This window comes from Erinaceus europaeus, chromosome 10, assembly GCF_950295315.1.
Source record: "Erinaceus europaeus chromosome 10, mEriEur2.1, whole genome shotgun sequence".
NCBI classification, from domain to species: Eukaryota; Metazoa; Chordata; class Mammalia; order Eulipotyphla; family Erinaceidae; genus Erinaceus; species Erinaceus europaeus.
Genome location: NC_080171.1, coordinates 123,159,840 through 123,179,393, shown reverse-complemented (window position 1 = coordinate 123,179,393; position 19,554 = coordinate 123,159,840). Strand labels below are relative to the sequence as shown.

The following is a 19,554-nucleotide window of genomic DNA, read 5'->3' as shown; positions in this document are numbered from 1 at the left end:
GAGACTCTCATGCCTGAGGCTTTGAAGTCTCAGGTTCAATCCCCTGCACCACCATAAACCAGAGCTGAGCAGGACTATGGGAAAAAGGGGAAAAAAAAAAAAAATCAACTGCTTGATCATGAATGTTATGACTTGTTTATGTGTAAAATCCAGGGGGGAAAAAGGGCTATTTTCTTTAACAATTTCTTTCTTTCTTTCTTTCTTTTTTTTGCCTCTAGAGTTATCGCTGGGGTTCGGTGCCTATGCTACGAATCCACTGCTCCTGAGGACTAATTTTTCCCTTTTGTTGCCCTTGTTGTTATTATTGTTGTTGGTGCTGTCCTTGTTGTTGGACAGGACAAAGAGAAAATGAGAGAGGAGGGGAAGACAGAGAGGGGGAGAAAAAGAGACACCTGCAGACCTGCTTCACCGCCTGTGGAGTTTCCCCACTGCAGGTGGGGAGCCGGGGCTCGACCCCAGATCCTAGTGCTTGTATTATGTATGCCGCTGGCTGGCCCTGAATCTATAAGATTTATAGATATTTGAAAAGCTAATGAATTCTTTGAGCTTATAATCTCCTGGTCTGAAACAGCCGTATATGTGCGTGATCACTATAGTAAAAAGATTTTAGTTCTGCAGTTATTAAAGCCCCTTAAACAGGCTTCTAGTCATCTCCCTCCTCCAACCTGCTTATCCATATGTTACTGACAGTGAAAGTCAGGATAATACGCTTACCAGTTGCTTGATATCTCCCCCTACCTCCTACCTTCTACCCCCAAAGAGTCTAATGTTGGAGAAGTCGGGCTCCAGTAAAAACACACAGACCTGAAAGCAGTGCATTAGTTATTTTATTAATTTATTCTTTTTACATTATGGGAAACATTCATCTATTTACAACTTTTTTTTTTTTTTTTTTGTCCACACACAGTCTAGGTAAATAAGCCTATGAAATTCCAATTCACAAAGCCAGAAAAATGGTTCCACCCCTCCAGCTGAAGGCTTTAAATGAATCTTTTTTTTCTAAGCCAAAATAATTTTTAAAAATTACATTTGGGAATTTAGATATGCTAGGGATTTATATTCCATTTATTTAAAATATGCATTTAGACATGTTTTAAAAAAGAAATGGTAAATTCACAGGCTAGGGCTTAAATCAAAGTGCTAAAACACAGTAAAACATTAAGGAGACATCTATAAATAACAGAAATATATTACAAATAAATTAGTTCTATTTACCATTTCAAATATTAAAAATCTTTAATCCATTTCTTCATCTCTCTTTACAAAAAGGTTATGTGAATTGTATGGAAACATCTGCAAAAAATATAATAAATACTTAATTCTTTGAGTTGTTTTGATGTGGGAGGGAGACAGACCTCTTTTGCAATCCTCACCCCCTCCCCAAGAAAATGTCCAAACACTTTTATACCAAAGTTAAACAAAATAAGTAATTTTCAGGGTACATACATTTTCCATTATAAACTAAAAAACATCTCTACAAGTCACATAAAAAACAACAGGCTCATGGATGTCACTGGGAGGGGAGTGTAGGTGCCAAGCAGCTGTATGTGGCCGTGTTTTAACATCAATAATCTGCTTCTTATAAAGTGTTTGTACAATTTAAAGTGTGATTGAAAGGAAGGGGGGTCATAGTCCCTGTAGGCATTCAGCTAAAAGACTTAAAATTCTTACCAAAAATAGCTTATGAATATACAAATGCCATTCGTATGGAGAAGATAAACTAGACTTTCTCTTTTCTTTCTTTAAAATACCCTGGGCTAAATCAGTTTCCAAAGAAAATATTATAGGATGATCTTAAATTGTTTTTAGAAATCTATTTCTTCATCCAAATCCTATCTCTACCTCAGGGCACAGAGCTGTCGTTGGGAACATGGGTCTCCAAGTGGGTGTGGCTCCTTGCAGATGCATCTGACAATTCCAAGTCATCTCCAGGATTGAATGTGACCATAAGCTACCCAATGTGGCAGTTGGTTCTACTTATGCAGACTTTGGCGTGACTTTCCATTGCTGCTAGAAAGTAACGAAAAGGTGTACTTTTTTCTTTTCCTTTACCAAGTAGATACTTGAAGCTCACAATCTCTGTATTCCAGTTTGCAAAGCACTAGGTTCTTTGCTCACCCTCAGTAGGTGTTGGTTGGTTTTGAGATAAATTAGTAGCCCTTTCCTTGTAAGCCACAGCAGTGAACACGTGTGCCCTATTTATAAAGATAGCTCAAAGCATCCATGGCTCTGAGAGGTAGCAAATTCTCTAGTGGTTTTAGTATATGTCCAAGAAAAGACCTGACAGAACCTATCACCTCTCTTAATTTCATAAACAAAATAAAATTAGCACCTGGCTATGCTAGTGTATTAAAAAGAAGAGCTTCTCTTTTATAAGAAAAGCATATTTGATGCATTTTAAAAAATGCTTCCTTTTCCAATGGTAATTCTTAATGCTTTAATGTGGGAGCTAGGCATAAAATGCCAGTAAGTACTTTAAGATCACCACATTCTCAATTTTAGGAACCAGGGCACTGAACGATGACTCCAGTACACTGCCTATCCATCCTTATGACTATAAGACCTGATTACCATCACCTGCCAGAAGCCTGGGTTTCCTTCAGCCTTTTATAAGTCCCGACTCCCCCTCCTCCTCATGGTAACTGAACCCTTATAGGTCAAGCTTCTTTTTCTTACTGCCTGTGACCTCCAGGGGACAGGGGCAGCTCTAGAGTGATGCAGCATGTCTACTGACTGGGTCGGAGAATTTGATCTGTCTGCCGTAGGACACAAATCCTGGTGCTGGTGAAGGATAGAAGTCTGTGTCATCGTGAGAGCAGACTAAGAGGAGAAGGAACTAATGACTAGGTGAAAATAGACAGGTGTGTTGCATTCAAAAAGAATGACAGGAAAATCCCATCTCTCTCTGAAAACAAGCTTGGCTGTTATTCGTAGCACGTCCTCAGCACATGTATACTTATATATTTGTAATTAGGTAGGCCTCCCCAACGGACACTAACAAATTGACAAGATCAACACTCCCCCCGTTGAAGTTCCCCAACATCACAACAGTATAATATACAGAGTACAATAAAAATTCAGCTCTAAAGTGTTCTTAGTAATAGGACAAAAAAAAAAAAAATCCTTTGTCTAGTATCTTAAACGATCAGTGCTTCCTCCACTCTGCTTTTCCTTCCTGCTTTTTATTGCCTTTCAGAATAGATTGATTTCCCTGAAGGATCAAATTTACAGTCTTCTGCTGATTGAAACATTCAAAGCAGTGACATGAAGTAACAGTGAGGCAGTTTGTGCAGCTGTAAGTGACGCAGGCCCCTCCCTCGACCTCTCCCCCTGCACCTGTGGACTTTGCTTCTCCCCGGTCCTCTTCATACGCCAGGCCCCCACCCCCAGCCCGTCTTTGCCCCCTCTGAACTTGTCACTCATGGATTCTGGTGCAATGGTGTGATCTCTGAGGTTGGAAGTAAAGTACATGAAAAAAAAAAAAAATCACTGTTTGGGGGGGGGATAAAGGTTCTCAGAGTCCTAGTTTCTTTCATGTGGAAGACAGTTAAGTCCCAAAAGGATCACCCTATAATACTGGTTTTCTGAAATACCCTATGGTTTTATATTGCTGAGCTCTAAGAGACAGACTAGCTGGGGAGAACTGAGGATGGTGAGTGGTCTAAAGGGGGGGGTTCCTACGGGCTGGGTTTGGCTTGTGCCCAGAAAAGAAAAAGGGTTGGCTGTCCGTCTGAGGCATCAGTACAGGGAGGTGGCAGGTGAAGAGCATGGACAGACTGGTCCGGGCAGCAGAGGGGGGCGTGGGATGGGGGGTGTCTGGGGAAGGTGGAGGTGGGGGGGGCAGCTTCTGCAAGATGGACAGACTGCAGTGGAAGTCACTGAGCTGGGAGCCAGAGGGCAGGGCGGGCGGGCCCAGGTGCGCGCAGGTGGGCGCAGGTGCGCTCAGAGCCGGGTCTGCGCCTCGGGGATGTAGATCTCGATACTCTCCGCGCTCTCGGTGGCCGAGTTCTGGCGGACGGACGCGGCGCGCTTGGCGGCCATCAGGCGCTTGCGGGCCTCCTGGCGCTGCGAGCTCTCCAGGGAGCGCTCCCGGATCAGCGGCGCGGGGCCCTTCGCCGGCTTCTTGGGCACTGGAGGAGGGGCCCTTCTCTCCTGATCAAAGCAGAAGGTTCAGGACATTACACAGCTTCTCAGGGCAAGTTTGGGAAACACTGGATAGCTCAGTAGTTAGATCTGTATTTATTTATTTATTTATTTATTTATTTATTTTAAACCCAAGGGTGTCGACACACAGGGGCGATGACACAAGTCCTAATTGAATCTCATGTCAAGACCTCTTAAGAAAACTGGGAAACGTTATGCATGTATAAACTATTGTGCTTTGCCGTCAACTGTAAACCATTAATCCCCCAATAAAGAAATTAAAAAAAAAAAGACCTCTTAGGAACACATCCCCCCGCCTCCACTCCGAAGCCCTCACACTCCAAGTGTTGCATTTATTTTCCTCGTGATTCAACTGTGGTCTTATAAAATCATAAGCTTTGTGGGTTGGGTGGTGGTGTACCCAGCTGAGCACACACGTCTCCGTGTACAAGGACCTGGGTCAAAGTCCTTGGTCTCCACCTGCAGGGGTGGGCTGCTTCAAAAGCAGAAGGCAGGTCTACTGGTGTGTCTTTCTCTCCCTCCCTCCTGACCCCCTGCCACCTCGGTTTCTCTGTCTATCCTATCAGTGAATACTAATAATAAAAAAACCACTTTTTTCCCAAAAAGCAACCCAGGGGTGGGTAGTTCTGAATTGCATACTGCAAGTCTATTATTATTTTCTTCATTATTCTGGCTTGAGTATTCAAAAGATGCAAGAGAAAAAAACAAACAGTAAGCTTAAGGTTAATTGTTGTAGCACTAGGTCACTCCAAGGGAAGGAAGTGGTATTTTAAAGGCCCCTGTTGAAAGGTGGCTTCTCCCAGAATGTTTAGTGTGGTTCCCTGGAGGTTCCAGATTCAGGGGGCAGAGAGGGGGCAGAGAGGGGCAGAGAGGGGCAGAGAGGGGGCAGAGAGGGGGCAGAGAGGGGCAGAGAGGGGTAGAGAGGGGGCAGAGAGGGGGCAGAGAGGGGCAGAGAGGGGCAGAGAGGGGGCAGAGAGGGGGCAGAGAGGGGGCAGAGAGGGGCAGAATTGCAGTGAATGCAGCAGTGCTGTGTAACTCTGCACCTCTGCTAACGGCAGGGCAACAGTGCCAACTGGCTCCACTGACTAAAACCCTCACCACCCTCTCCCCAGGCCCACCCACCTTCCTCTACTCTGCCATCCTAAATAAGCACAAGAAGGGGTCAAAGACTATGTCTTCTAGTCTCGTTCATGCCACAGTGAGCGGAACACCACACACAAAAACACACAGCATTATAGACTCCAGAGCCACTCGTGAGGGAGACACTGAGATCCCTGCACTGGGCTGGAGGCAGCTCCAAAACACTTACTTTAGCTAATGAATGATTGGGTAGCGATAGAGAGAAATTGAGAGGGGTGAGGGAGAGAGACAGAGAGACACCTGCAGCCCTGCTTCGTCACTTACGAAGCTTTCCCCCTGCATGTGGGGACCGGGGGCCTGGGTCCTTATGCCCTGTAATGTGAGCACTTAACCAGGTGCAACACTGTCTGTGCCCCCCCAAAAATGCTGTCTAAAGCTAATGACCATGGTTCTTAGAAGACTGGGATAAGTAGGGGTCCAGGAAACCATTCCAACTACAGGGACAGACACTACACCATGAAACCTTAACACAAGACTGAAAAATGATCATCCCTCAGTAAGCTATAAAAAATGCCGGTTTTCTTTCATTTTATTTTTAATTTTTTAGGCCACTGCCAAACAAGACACCACTTGGTTCCCAACCTTGCAGTGGGGGTGCTTCATGAGCAGTGAAGCAGGTCTGCAGGTGTGTGTGTGTGTCTCTCTCTCTATTCCCCACCTTCCCTCTCAATTTCTTTCTGCCCAGTGGATTCATAGTGCCGGCACTGAGCCCCAGAGATCACCCTGGAGGAGAGAGACACACACACCTGCAGACCTGCTTTACCACTTGTCAAGTGTCCTTGATGCAGGTGGGAAGCTGGATCTTTGCCCGGATCTGCGTTGTGCTACGTGCACCAACCCGGTACGCCAACCACTGCCTGCCCCGACCCACCCCCTCTTTCTCTCCCCTTTCCCTCTTAATTTCTCTCTGCCTCTAAGCAAAATAAATATTAAAAGATACCTTCAATTCTCATAAAACTAAAAGTGAAAATCATCTTAAAATAAGGGTTCTATGTTTCTCCACGTGACACTCTTTTGTGTCCTAACACTTGTGCTCTTCTTCATGCAGGAGGCTTGGAGATGACTAAAACGCGCTACACTGGAGTTTCCCACAAGCTGTGAAGGTGGCATCTGTGTAGCTGAGGGGACTAAAAGGAGGGGGTGTAAACAGTATTGCATCAACCCTGAGTGGGTTTTCATTTTGTCCTTTAGTTCATAGGATGATGGAAATGTGAGACTAGACAACATGTGTAAACTTAGGAATCAAGTTAATGGCTTACTGTGTAAATGCCAAAGGTAGTATATTACAATTCTTACCATCACTTCTTTTGGAGATTTTAAGTCTTCACTTCTGGGTAACTCACTGGGTATGTTAAGAGGTTTGAATACTGAAAACTTTTTAATCATATTTTCCTTTCTGTGTATCTTAGCTATGGTTTTTTTTAAAAAGACCAATGAATGAGAAATGAGATGGGTGAGCTGTAGAAACTATGCCAGCTGTAAACATGTATATCTGAAGAATTTTCCTATTTTCCTAAAACAGGGTCAATCTCGGACTGAGGGTATCTGGAGTAGCACTACACCAGACTTGCCTGAGACTCCAGAGGCCCCAGGCTCTGTCTCTGCCACCACCACATGGCACAGTCTGGTCTCTCTTTGTTTCCCATTAAAATAAATGACTCTTCTTCAAATAGACCAATTTGAAAAGCAGACAGTTCTAAACACAGGTAAGAGAACATCCGACTGAATGCAAATGTTGGGCTTCCCAAGCAGAGCCCGCACTGCACTTACATCAGTGTACTTGGATGCTTAATACGGAAACCTCCAGGTTGAAGATGGTGGACATGGACATGAAGTTCAATGGCAGCAGCCCCTGCCTAGAAACCCCGAGAACTGGGCTTCTGCTGGGAGGCGCTACACCAACACTGGCCCCGGGGGGCGCAGCAGCAGACCCGACTGGGTTCTGCGAACTCTCTCTTAGCTGAGCAGATCTAAAAACAGGTGGGGCCAGCAGTACCCTTCATGGGAAGAGTAATGGCCCATTTTCAGAAAGTGAGTCTCCTGGAACTCACTTCATTTTTTTTTTTTAACTTGCCTTCAGGCCACGGGAAAGTAAATTATTTAAAAAGTCACATATGACAGGCTAAACTAATACGGTGGATTGGATACTTGCGTGAGCCTGGTGGAACCACCATGACCAAGTGTGGAAATTGCACTGTGTGGAAGTCAGATAGTTGGAGTCTTTATTTCTAGATTGTTGCAGGAGGAACCCAGTGACCAATATTCCCCAGGGGAAATCAACCGAAAGTAACTCTTAAAAAAAAAAAAAGTCAACATTTATGATCACTGCAAAACTTCATGGTATATATTTGTAGACTTGAGCAACAGTGCTTTCTTTATTACTATTTTTATGAGATAACTATCCAAGTTGGCTTGTTTTCAGGGCTTCCTATTTTTTTGGGAAGCACATCCTTAGGGGTATGAGGAAGTTGGACTCTTGCTCTGTATGATCGTGCACGGAAGATGCCATTTATTTTAGCTTAATTTATAAAGCAAAATGGAGGTAGTTCCTTCCAGTGACTGAAATGGTTTAACTTAAAGTTTCATTAACAAAAAACCACATTCCCATGTCCCAATTCACAAAGACAGAGTTTTCTTGAAAAATATGCCTGAAACATATTACAGATAATATCCCAAATGATTACTATGTAAACATTGTCATTACAATGGAATTAATATATCAGCTCCATTTCACATTGTAAACAGCAAGACTGAATGCAGAAGCCTATTTAGACTGTCCAGTGTTTGTGCAGGCTTTTAAATGAACCATACAAAATCTACATTGTTCTACCTTCTTGTCAAGAGGATCCATCTGTTTCCAATTATTGGCCTTTAACTGATGAAGTTCATCAAATTTCATACTAATGTTTTCTATGGACAATTGCAGCATGTCCCAGAATCCCGCCAAATCTTGGGAGGTGGGCCTTGGATGAGCATTGGGATTCTGTAGAAGAGAAAGAAAACCATTCACACTTTCTAGACAATCTGTGGCAACAAGAAGAGGGTCAAAGTGGTATTTTCCAGTCCTTCAAACCATGTAAGGAGGATGAGTTCCTTGTAGTATTCCAATAGGAAAAACAAGGCTAAGACAGCTGTTCTTTCTTTCATGTGTATTTTCAGCTTTATCCAAGTATAACAGACAAGCAACTATTGTAAGATGCTTCAAATGGAAAGTCTGATATACTGTGTGAAAAATTCCTCTATGAAGCATCAACTTAATTAACATATAATTTAAAAAAATATTTATTCCCTTTTGTTGCCCTTGTTGTTTTATTGTTGTAGTTATTGTTGTTGATGTCATCGTTGTTGGATAGGACAGAGAGAAATGGAGAGAGGAGGGGAAGACAGAGAGGAGGAGAGAAAGATAGACACCTGCAGACCTGCTTCACCGCCTATGAAGTGCCTCCCCTGCAGGTGGGGAGCCGGTGGCTCAAACCGGGATCCTTATGCCAGTCCTTGTGCTTTGTGCCACCTGCGCTTAACCCTCTGCTCTACCACCCGACTCCCAATACATACATTTTCGTCATATATTTATTGTGTGTGTGTGAACATTCAAGTTCTACTCTATCAGCAAATTTCACTTGTTCGATACAGTCTTGTCAAGTATGCTGTAGAGTGTATCAATATAGTTAGACTTGAGATCTTCAACTTTTTAAATCTTTTCACTGAAAGCTCTCCCTGCCTGCCTGCGGGCTTTGACTCTGTTACTGTGTGTCTGACTGTTACTTAGTTTTCAGTACAGATAGTGATTTCACGCTGTTAGGACATTGAGTTAGCCACTCTAAATGTTTTGCAAGGCTGCAGAACTTTTCTTTTGTAGTCCATCATCTATCAGTGTATCGGAAGGGGGAGTATGCATACTTGAAAATCCCCTAGACATATGCTTGGTGATAAAATGCAGTTTAGAAAATCCTGCAGCATTTACATTTGAAAGCAGATACAGCACCTCATATTACTATTAGAGTTGGCATTCAATACCATACCACCCATTTTCCCCCAAAGAAATAATAAAAGAAAATCTAAAATAAATTTTAGTACTGATAGTGAGTGAAACATTAGGGTCAAAAAGTAATGAGTTATAAATTAATTAGAATTTCAAAGTGCTATGTGCTTACCAATGAAAAAAATTGCTAGTATTGGTAATAATTTTATCATATAGAACTTTGATAAAGTCATTTAGAAATTATTTTTAAATTGGTAATAACATAATATACAGGGCATGTGAGCACACTTATCTTTACATATAAATGCCTGTAATCACTCATTTGTTAGATATTAAACACTTTGAGAGTTGCTACAATGGTAGAGACATAAGCAGTGATCATTCACAATGCATATGAATGTCAGCACATGTGGACCTGAAAACAAAATAAAGTTTTAAAAATATTTATTTTCCCTTTTGTTATTCTTGTTGTTTTTTATTGTAGTAGTTCTTATTGTTGTTATTGATGTTGTCATTGTTGGATAGGACAGAGAGAAATGGAGAGAGGAGGGGAAGACAGAGAGGGAGAGAAAGACAGACACCTGCAGACCTGCTTCACCGCCTGTGAAGTGACTCCCCTGCAGGTGGGGAGCTGGGGGCTTGAACCGGGATCCTTATGCCAGTCCTTGCGCTTTGCGTCATGTGCGTTTAACCCGCTGCGCTACTGCCTGGCCCCACCGTTTTTTATTTTTTGTTTTAAATTTCTTTATTGGGGAATTAATGTTTTACATTCAACAGTAAGTACAATAGTTTGTAAATGCATAACAATTTTCAGTTTTCCATATAACAATACAATCTCCACTATTCTGATGAAACCTGAATTAATGAAAGGGTTTCCTCTGTGGTGTTCTGATTTAATATACCAAAAAAAAAAAAAAATGCTTCTCAGTATCTAGGTAATGACACAGGTAATGACTTTTTTTTTTGCCTCCAGGGTTATTGCTGGGGCTCAGTGCCTGCACCATGCATGAATTCACTGCTCCTGGAGGCCATTTTCCCCCCTTTTGTTGCCATTGTTGTTGTAGCCTAGTTGTGGTTATTGTTATTGTTGATGGTGTTGTTGGATAGGACCGAAAGAAATGGAGAGAGGAGGGGAAGACAGAGAGGAGAAGAGAAAGACAGACACCTGCAGACCTGCTTCACCGCCTGTGAAGCGACTCCCCTGCAGGTGGGGAGCCGGGGGCTTGAACTGGGATTCTTACCTCGGTCCTTGTGCTTTGCGCCACGTGCGCTTAACCTACTGCGCTACCGCCTGACCCCCACAGGTAATGACTTTTATAGAATATCTCTCAAATGGAGTTTTAAAATAGTTTACCAACATACCAACAGAAATGTGTTACTAAAAAGGTATATTTGGGCAAAACTTTGAAGAATGCAGTTGAGTGAGCCATGTGGTAATGTTTGGGAAGAATATTCTCAACTCATATAATAGAATGTACAGAGGTGCTAATGTGCTTGACCAGCTACACAGGCAGGAAAAAGAAGTCAATGTAACTGGTGCCCAGGGCAAGAAAGGATGGATGGCAAATTTAATTGAGGAGTCATGTAAAAAAAAATACCTGGCCTTGATAACACATATTTGTCACAAGAGAAACTGTGATAACTGAAGTAGAAAACCATTGATTTAATGGGCAGCTTCTGCTGCTTTCGTTATGTTTTTCTCAGTGATTACTATCTTTCTCAGTGATTATTATCTTTATTTATTGAATAAAAAAAGTCAGAAATTGAGAGGGAAGGGGGAGATAGAGAGGGAGAGACAGAGAGACACCTGCAGCCCTGCTTCACCACTAGTGAAACTTTTCCCCTGCAGGTGGGGACCAGGGGCTTGAACCTGGGTCCTTGTGCTCAACCAGGTGCATCACCACCTGGCCCCTAAAATGGAGTTTTATGATCTCAGAATATATTACTTTCTCTTATTGTAACTAAATTCTAAAATGCTCACACTTTGCAGTTTCCTAAAGTTTTTAAAATTATTGAAAATTTATTTATTCATGAATGAGAAAAAGAGTATGAGAGAAAGAGAGAAGCAGATCACCACTCTGGCACGGGCAATGGTGGGATTGAATCTGAGGCCTCAAGAGCAGCTGGCAGACTGTTTCAGTGCTCAAGGAATGTTGTCGGACAGATGAGTGGCTGAGCAAGCTGGGGTCTACAGACACAATGAAATACTACTCAGCTATAAGAAATGGTGAATTTGGGAGCAGGGCAGTAGCATAGCGGGTTAAGAGCAGATGGCGCAAAGTGCAAGGACTGGAGTAAGGATCTCTGTTTGAGCCCCCGGCTCCCCACCTGCAGGGGAGTCGCTTCACAGGCAGTGAAGCAGGTCTGCAGGTGTCTGTCTTTCTCTCCCTCTCTGTCTTCCCCTCCTCTCTCCATTTCTCTCTGTCCTATCCAACAACGATGACAACAGCAATAATAACTACAACAACAATAAAAACAATAAGGGCAACAAAAGAGAAAATAAATAAATATTAAAATAAAAAAATTAAATAGACTCTGTGGTCTGGGAGGTAGCTCAGTTGGTAAAGCTTTGGACTGTCAAGCATAAGGTCCCTAGTTCAATCCCCGGCAGCACATCTGTTTTTTTGTCTCTCCTCCTACTTTCTCATTAATAAGTAAATAAAATATTTTAAAAAATGCAAATAGACTGTGGGCTATTTCAGAAAGGAAAAGTGTAATTCCAAGTGATCTCTGGGTGTCCCTGCTTCTATAAGAATCACAACATCATGACTCAGGAGGTGGCACAGTGGAGACAGAGCGCTCGGCTCTCAAACATGGAGTTCAGATTTCCATCCTCAGCATTTTAGGAGGCAGAGTGCAGCTCCTGCCCCCCCCTTCTCATTAGTAAGTAAACACATATTAAAAAAAAAATCAGTGATGTCATGTGAGTGTTAAGAAAATAGAAATTATCCAAGTACAAAAAATCAGAAAGTAGAGCTATATTCTATGAAAAAAGCTTTGTAGATTTGTCAGCACAAATGTGTCAGACAGGGTGTGGAAGGGGGCAGTGCCAGGACAGGAGCTAGGACCTGGCGCTCACCTGTGCACAGCTGTGCTGCACACCTCCCTGGCTGCAGAAAGTAGACTTTTTAAAACTTTACTTATTTTAATATTTATTTATTTTTCCTTTTGTTGCCCTTGTTTTATTGTTGTAGCTATTATTGTTGTTGTTACTGATGTCGTCATTGTTGGATAGGACAGAGAGAAGTTGAGAGAGGAGGGGAAGACAGAGAGGGGGAGAGACAGACAGACACCTGCAGACCTGCTTCACTGCCTGTGAAGTGACTCCCCTGCAGGTGGGGAACCGGGGGCTCGAACCAGGATCCTTACTCGGGTCCTTGAGCTTTGCACTACGCGTGCTTAACCCGCCCGACTCCCAGAAAGTAGACTTTTAACTTCATGGCATTTTTCGAAGATCATTTAAGTATCAGAAAAAAAATTTTTTTTTAACTAGCAACTGGGCAGGTGGTGCAGTGGATACAGTGCTGAACCCTGAAGCATAAGGCCTGAGGCTGATCCCTCAGTGTGATACAGGCCCCAGTGACGCTTTGGTTCTGTTCCTTTTCCCTTAGTATATCAGCAAGGGCATCTTCTTTTTAAGTTCATTATTGGCTAGAGACAGAGAGAAATTGACGGGGAGGGGGAGACAGAGAGGGAGAGAGACAGAGAGACACCTGCAGCCCTGCTTCACCACTCATGAAGCTTTCCCCCTGCAATGGGGACCAGGGGCTTGAACCAGGGTCCTAGTGCCCTGTAATGTGTGTGCTTGCCCATGTATGCTGCTGTCTGGCCCCATAAATAAAAATTTTATTTATCTTTAAAAATTTTTTAAATTAAAAGAATAGCAAGAAGGTGGCTAGGCGGTAGCACAGCAGGTTAAGCGCATGTGGCACCAAGTGCAAGGACCGGCAGAAGGATCCCGGTTCGAAACCCCGGCTCCCCACCTGCAGGGGAGTCGCTTCACAGGCGGTGAAGCAGGTCTGCAGGTGTCTGTCTTTCTCTCCCCCTCTCTTTTTTCCCCTCCTCTCTCCATTTCTCTCTGTCCTATCCAACAACACTAACAACAATGATAAACAACAAGGGCAGCCAAAGGGAAAGAAACAGCCTCCAGGAGCAGTGGATTCATAGTGCCGGCACCGAGCCCCCGTGATAATCCTGGAGGCAAACAACAACAACAACAACAAAAACAAGAATAGCAAGAAACAGGACTGGTCAGAAACTCTGTTGCAGGCAATCTGGCAGGTGGTTCAAGGTGTGTGGATCCAGGGCTCAGTTCCTGGCTCTGCAGATGGCAGGTAGATTTCTGGTCCCTCATGAAAAAAGTATTCTTGGGAGTCGGGTGGTAGCACAGCGGCTTAAGCACAGGTGGCAAAGGTGTAAGGATCCCGGCTCCCCACCTGCAGGGGAGTCGCTTCACAGGTGATGAAGCAGGTCTGCAGGTGTCTGTCTTTCTCTCCCCCTCTCTGTCTTCCCCTCCTCTCTCCATTTCTCTCTGTCCTATCCAACAATGACGACATCAATAATAACAACAATAACTACAACAATAAAACAACAAGAGCAACAAAAGGGAATAAATAAATAAATAAAATATTAAAAAAAAGAAAAAAGTATTCTAAGGTAAATCAACCAACCAACCAAAGCCCTCTGTTTTCCAGGTGGGAAGATCCACTGGGGCTTATTCTAAAGTTAGTTTCTCCTTTCGTGGGGCCAATCTCAGTGACCTCTCATCTCACAGCACTAGCAGGAAAACAGTAGTTAGTGATGGGGAAGGTTACCTACCAGGTTCTCTTCACACAGTTCTCTGAACTGGTAGAATTTCTGGGCCATGAGAAGCTGGGCACTGCCCACTGCTGTTCGGATTTTCTCTAGGACTGAAAAGAGCAAACATACAAGAAGTTTACATGGCATGCCTTGTCGCTGAGATTCCGTCTGGTGAGGCAAAGAGGAAGTTATGCTGGCATTAGGAAAAGAGCACACACACAACCAGACGCACACCTCATACGGGCCATGCAGGCAAGAGCCCTTTCTGTCTGTTCAGCAGGAAGCTTGATCCTAGAATCAAGTGCAGGGTCAGCTTTGAAAACACACACACACACACACACACACACACACACACACACACACACACGCACGCACGCACGCACGCACGCACGCACGCAAACACACGTACACACACATGCAAACACTCACGCACACACAAATGCACACACACATGCAATCACACACACCACACATGCATGCACACATATGTTGTGCATGCTCCCTGGGAATAATGACGCTCTCTCCAACAGCACCACATGTTACAAAGGCAAGAGGTAAATATGTCCTTTCCTTTCCTTCTTTCTTTCTTTCTTTCTTTCTTTCTTTCTTTCTTTCTTTCTTTCTTTCTTTCTTTCTTCTTTCTTTTTAAATATTTATTTATCTATTCCCTTTTGTTGCCTTTATTATTTTTGCATTATTGTTGTAGTTATTATGGTTGTTGTTATTGCTGTCATCGTTGTTGGATAGGACAGAGAGAAATGGAGAGAGGCGGGGAAGGCAGAGAAGGGGAGAGAAAGACAGACACCTGCAGACCTGCTTCACCGCCTGTGAGGCGACTCCCCTGCAGGTGGGGAGCTGGGGGCTCGAACCGGGATCCTTATGCTGGTCTTGTGCTTTGCGCCACGTGCGTTTAACCCGCTGTGCTACCGCCCATCTCCTGGTCCTTCCTTCTTTCCTTCCTTCCTTCCTTCCTTCCTTCCTTCCTTCCTTCCTTCCTTCCTTCCTTCCTTCCTTCCTTCCTTTTCCATTTAGTGCAAAAATAAATTTCAATTCTTTACCACTATATTTAAGGCTTTATTAATGTCAGCAAGCACAGTCTGCGAGCTTGTTTTCCTCATTGGAATCTACATACAGAAGAATGGAAATGCTGCCTCGGAGTGGGCAACTTCTTGGCACTCACCATATCCTATCAGAGCCTTCCTGGTTTTCCCAGAGATCAGCCACTGATACTGTCAGACAAGAGGCATGGCCAGTTGAAAGAACTTTCTAAGGAGGGCACATTTTCCAGCCTGTTGCCTTGGGAACGTCTGCACTGGCTCAGCTTTTCGACTCCACAGACCAATTTTTATTGCTAGTGTAGGTTTAATTCCCTCTGCACGGTGCTGAAAATCTCCCCCCTCTGCAAGCTACCTCTTGCCTCCGTTGCAGTTGAAGCTCAGGACCTCTGAAGAGCTGGGCATGCAGAGACGGGGCGGGCGTCTGCACAGAGCTGTCCTCAGAGCTGCATTGTTCCCCAGGCCTTCCCTGGTGGCAGGATGGGACACAGCTGCACCGCTGGAGCCCTGCCACTGGGCCGTTCCCAACACGCCCTCTCTGTCGGGAAGGAAGGCGGAAGCCACCCTGCTCACCCCTTCTAGCTCAAGAGAGGAAGAGTCCGAGACTTGCTTTCGCCTAGTTTGACATGGTCACGTAGAAAGAAGTCAGTCTGTCATAGGACAGAAGCAGTGTTTTTGCTGTGGCTGTTTTGTTCTAAATTTACAGAACCAGAGACTCAGAAAGGAACTAGGGGTCCCCTTTTTCAATCTCTTTCCCCACGTAGTCTGAAGAAAAGAAAACAATGCAGAAAGAAACTTGATACTGGTCCAAAGTGTCCTTGTAATCTGCTTCTCTGTTGAACACAGCCAGGCGAGATGATGGTTTCTGGTGCCTGTTAAACCGAGGCACCCTTCCTAGACTCCAGCAACCCCACACACGCCACTCAGGGCGGGCACATCACAGCTGACGTGCAGAAATCTGCCTGGTCCCCTGACAGCTGTCAGACAGTAATTCCACATGTCTACAGTGTTCCACAAGCATGATTTCACCACTCGTGGACTGACTGTTGCATTTGGGTAGAGGGACAGAGAGACGGCAGAGATGGGGAGAGACAGCACAGCACTAAAATCTCATGACTCGGCTTCTTGTGGTCCTGGGATTCAGAGCTGGGCCAGAGCTGCAAGGCTTGTGCAGTACCTGACCCGTTGTTATTTATTTATTTATTTATTTATTTTCTGTCAATGCTCCAGGTTAACTTTTTTTTTTTTTTTTTTTTTGTAATGAGAGAAAGAAACAGAGAGAAAAGAAACAGAGAGAAAAGAAACAGCGGTGCTGAAGCTTCCTGCAGTGCTGTAGCGGCTGGATTCAAAGCTGGCTTGCACAGTGGAAACGGATTCGTTTTGGCCACTCACTGGTTCTTACTTTTAAAAATTGGCTTTTAGGGACCCGGAGGTGGCATGCCTGGTTAAACACATACATTACGGTGTGTAAGGACCTGGGTTTAAGCCCCTGGTTCCCACCTGCAGGGGGAAGCTTCCTGAGTGGGGAAACAGGTCTATCGGTGTCTCTCAGTCTTTCTCCCTCTTTATCTCCTTCTTTCCTCTTGATTTCTGGCTGTCTCTATCCAATAAATAAAGATAATAATTGTCTTTTAAAGTATTTTTTAATTCATTTTTAAAGTATTCTGTGATCAATCATTACCCTCCCTTTTTTTTTTTGGCCACCAGGGTTGGTGCCCATATGTTGAATTCACTGCTCCTGGGGGCCATTTTTTCCATTTATTTATTTATTTATTTATTTTTGATAAGAGAGAGGGGAATTGAGAGGTGAGGGGGAGGGTTCTGGGTTCTGCACCAGGTTGAGCACACATGTTACAATGTGCAAGGATCCGGGTTCCAGCCCCTGGTCCCCATCTGCAGAGGGAAAAGTTTTGTGAGTGGTAAAGCGGGCTACGGTGTCTCTCTGTCTCTCCCCCTCTCTATCTCCCCCTTTCCTCTCGATTTGTGGCTGTCTCTATCTAATAAATAAATAAATAAAGATAAAAAAATTTAAAGGGAGGAGAGGGGTAGGGAAAGAGAGAGATGGACAGACCTGCTTCGTTGCTTCTGGAGCTCCCTCCCTGCAGGTGGGGAGTGGGGATTTGAACCCTCGTCCTTGCACACGGCAACATGTATGTTCAACTGGGTGCAGGGCTGCCCAGCCCCATCTTTTTAAAAAATATTTTTTAAAAAATTATTTATTTATTCCCTTTTGTTGCCCTTGTTGTTTTATTGTTGTTGTTATTGATGTCGTTGTTGTTGGCTAGGACAGAGAGAAATGGAGAGAAGAGGGGAAGACAGAGAGGGGGGAGAGAAAGACAGACATCTGCAGACCTGCTTCACCACCTGTGAATCGACTCCCCTGCAGGTGGGGAGCCGGGGGCTTGAACCGGAATCCTTATGCCGGTTCTTGTGCTTTGCGCCATGTGCACTTAACCCGCTGCGCTACTGCCCGACTCCCATCCTTTTTATTTGTAGCTGATGGAGCTCCTTCTCAGTGCCTGGAGCACAGAAAGCAGCCCGTGAGAGACAGGCACAAAAGCATTAGTTCGGAGTAGTGGACTAAGGGTGCCGGCACTTGTCAGTCACTGCTCCTGACAGCCCTTTTTTTTTTTTTTAAATTTATTTATAAAATGGAAACACTGACAAGACCATAGGATAAGAGAGGTACAATTCCCACCACCAGAGCTCCGTATCCCATCCCCTCCCCTGATAGCTTTGCTAGTCTTTATCCCTCTGGGAGTATGGACCCAGTGTCACCATGGGGTGCAGAAGGTGGAAGGTTGACAGGTCCATCCATACTCCCAGCCCTGACAGGCCTTTAAGTCTCTGTTTCTTCACCTATAAAATGAGGCCTCTCTGAAGGTTAAACACGGCATTAGCTGTGGCACGCTCAGGACAGGTCTGACACACAGCAGACACCAATAGACATTTGCCAGACAGGATCAGAGCATCCTATTTCCTCTCTGGCTGTGCCAACTATAACCCCCCATGTTTGCAGTGCCCAGAAAAGAAGAGGAAAAGAAAAAAACAAAGTCTGGATTGTTCCACATTGACCAGCAACCCTTGGCTGCCAAGGATGGGGAAGGACTGTGGACGGCTTGTCCCAGATCTGAAATGAGTGGCACAGATCACTTGCTATGTGAACTTGTGGCCTAAGGTATACTTTAAGATCTGTGGAAACCGCTCTGAATGTTTTTGGCTGCAGAGCAGGACCGTGGCATCAGAGCAGTCAGGCTTGTCTGCCTGAGGCTCCTGGCCTTGTCTCCAGCACCACGTGTTCCAGAGTGCTGCTCTGAATTCTCTCTCTTTCTTCCACTCGTATATGAAACCCTATCTCATAGGAAATGAGTAAAAAACAATTTTTTTCTTTATAGATTTTTAAATATTTTACTTATTTATTGGCTAGAGACAGAGAAATCTAGAAGAGTGGAAGACAGAGAGGGAGAGAGACAGAGAGACACCTGCAGTCCTGTTTCACCACGCGTGAAGCTTTCCCCCCTGCAGGAGGGGACCAGGGGCTTGAACCTGGGTCCTTGCACATTTATAACATGTGCTCTCAACCAGCTGCACTACTACCTGGCCCCCAAAGTAAATAAATCTTAAATTTATTACCCATGCGCCATCAATCTAGAAATTTATAACCCCATAACAGATCTGCATGGGGGGGGATCATGACCGGGAGGACAGACAGGACTAGGTGAGATGGCGCACAAAACCAGGAAGGTCTGGAAGGTCATAACTTGCTTTCTAGAAAAATCTACCTTCGTACACTGGTATCACTTTGTGTTTCAAACCACATTTCCATGCACATCTAAGAGACACAGTCTGGGAAGCAGAATAGGTGTTACTTCATAGGGGAAAATGGGGCCCAGTTATGCAATGCCTTTCCAAGAGCCTCCTCCTGTCTGGGTTCCTGTCTGCTTGCTCCTAGGTCAGCTGTACTCCTTTTTCACTCAATATTTACTGAAAACTGGGTCAGAATCTAAGTAAGTGAAATCATCTAAGGGTGACTTCCATCGCTTTGCAGCCGATGCCAATGGAAAGAGAGAGTGGCCGTGGTAATCAGTGGCGGAATTCCACCAAAGTCCGTGGCTGTTCCACATTCGAATGGGGAGCAAAGCAGAGCTGGGCAAAGGCACTGATGTGCTGACAAGTCTCACTCGTAAGGGGAATGGAAGGTGGCAGAGGCAGGCGTCACCTGGTTGCATGGGGGGTGCGAAGTTCAGATTTCAGGTTTTTCTTTTAACATCATAATGATAAGAATACAGAGCAAGACACTTTGGGGCACGGGCAGGGCTCTTTCTGATTTTAAGTCTAGATACACTCTAGACATTCAGTAAAGAGCACAGGCCTCCTTCCCCCAGTGACCTTGTTTCGGGACACAGGATGAAG

At 44.4% G+C, this 19,554-nt stretch overlaps 1 protein-coding gene across 15 annotated transcripts in view; it reads right to left on the bottom strand.

Annotated features, from left to right (window-relative positions):
- Positions 1-805: 805 nt before the first annotated feature.
- The window catches only part of DLGAP1 (DLG associated protein 1), an 825,909-nt gene continuing 807,160 nt past the window's right edge, over positions 806-19,554 (bottom strand). For 12 of the 15 annotated variants that reach the window (XM_060200748.1, XM_060200749.1, XM_060200751.1 and 9 more), the window contains 3 exons: positions 14,105-14,196; positions 8,135-8,287; positions 806-4,152 (listed from right to left, as the gene is read on the bottom strand). In XM_060200748.1, coding sequence (XP_060056731.1) covers positions 3,943-4,152; positions 8,135-8,287; positions 14,105-14,196 — 455 coding nt within the window. In that variant the 3' untranslated portion in view covers positions 806-3,942. Of the gene's footprint in view, positions 4,153-7,790; positions 8,288-14,104; positions 14,197-19,554 lie in introns of those variants that run through there. The other 3 variants (XM_060200756.1, XM_060200752.1, XM_060200757.1) reach the window with 1 other exon arrangement.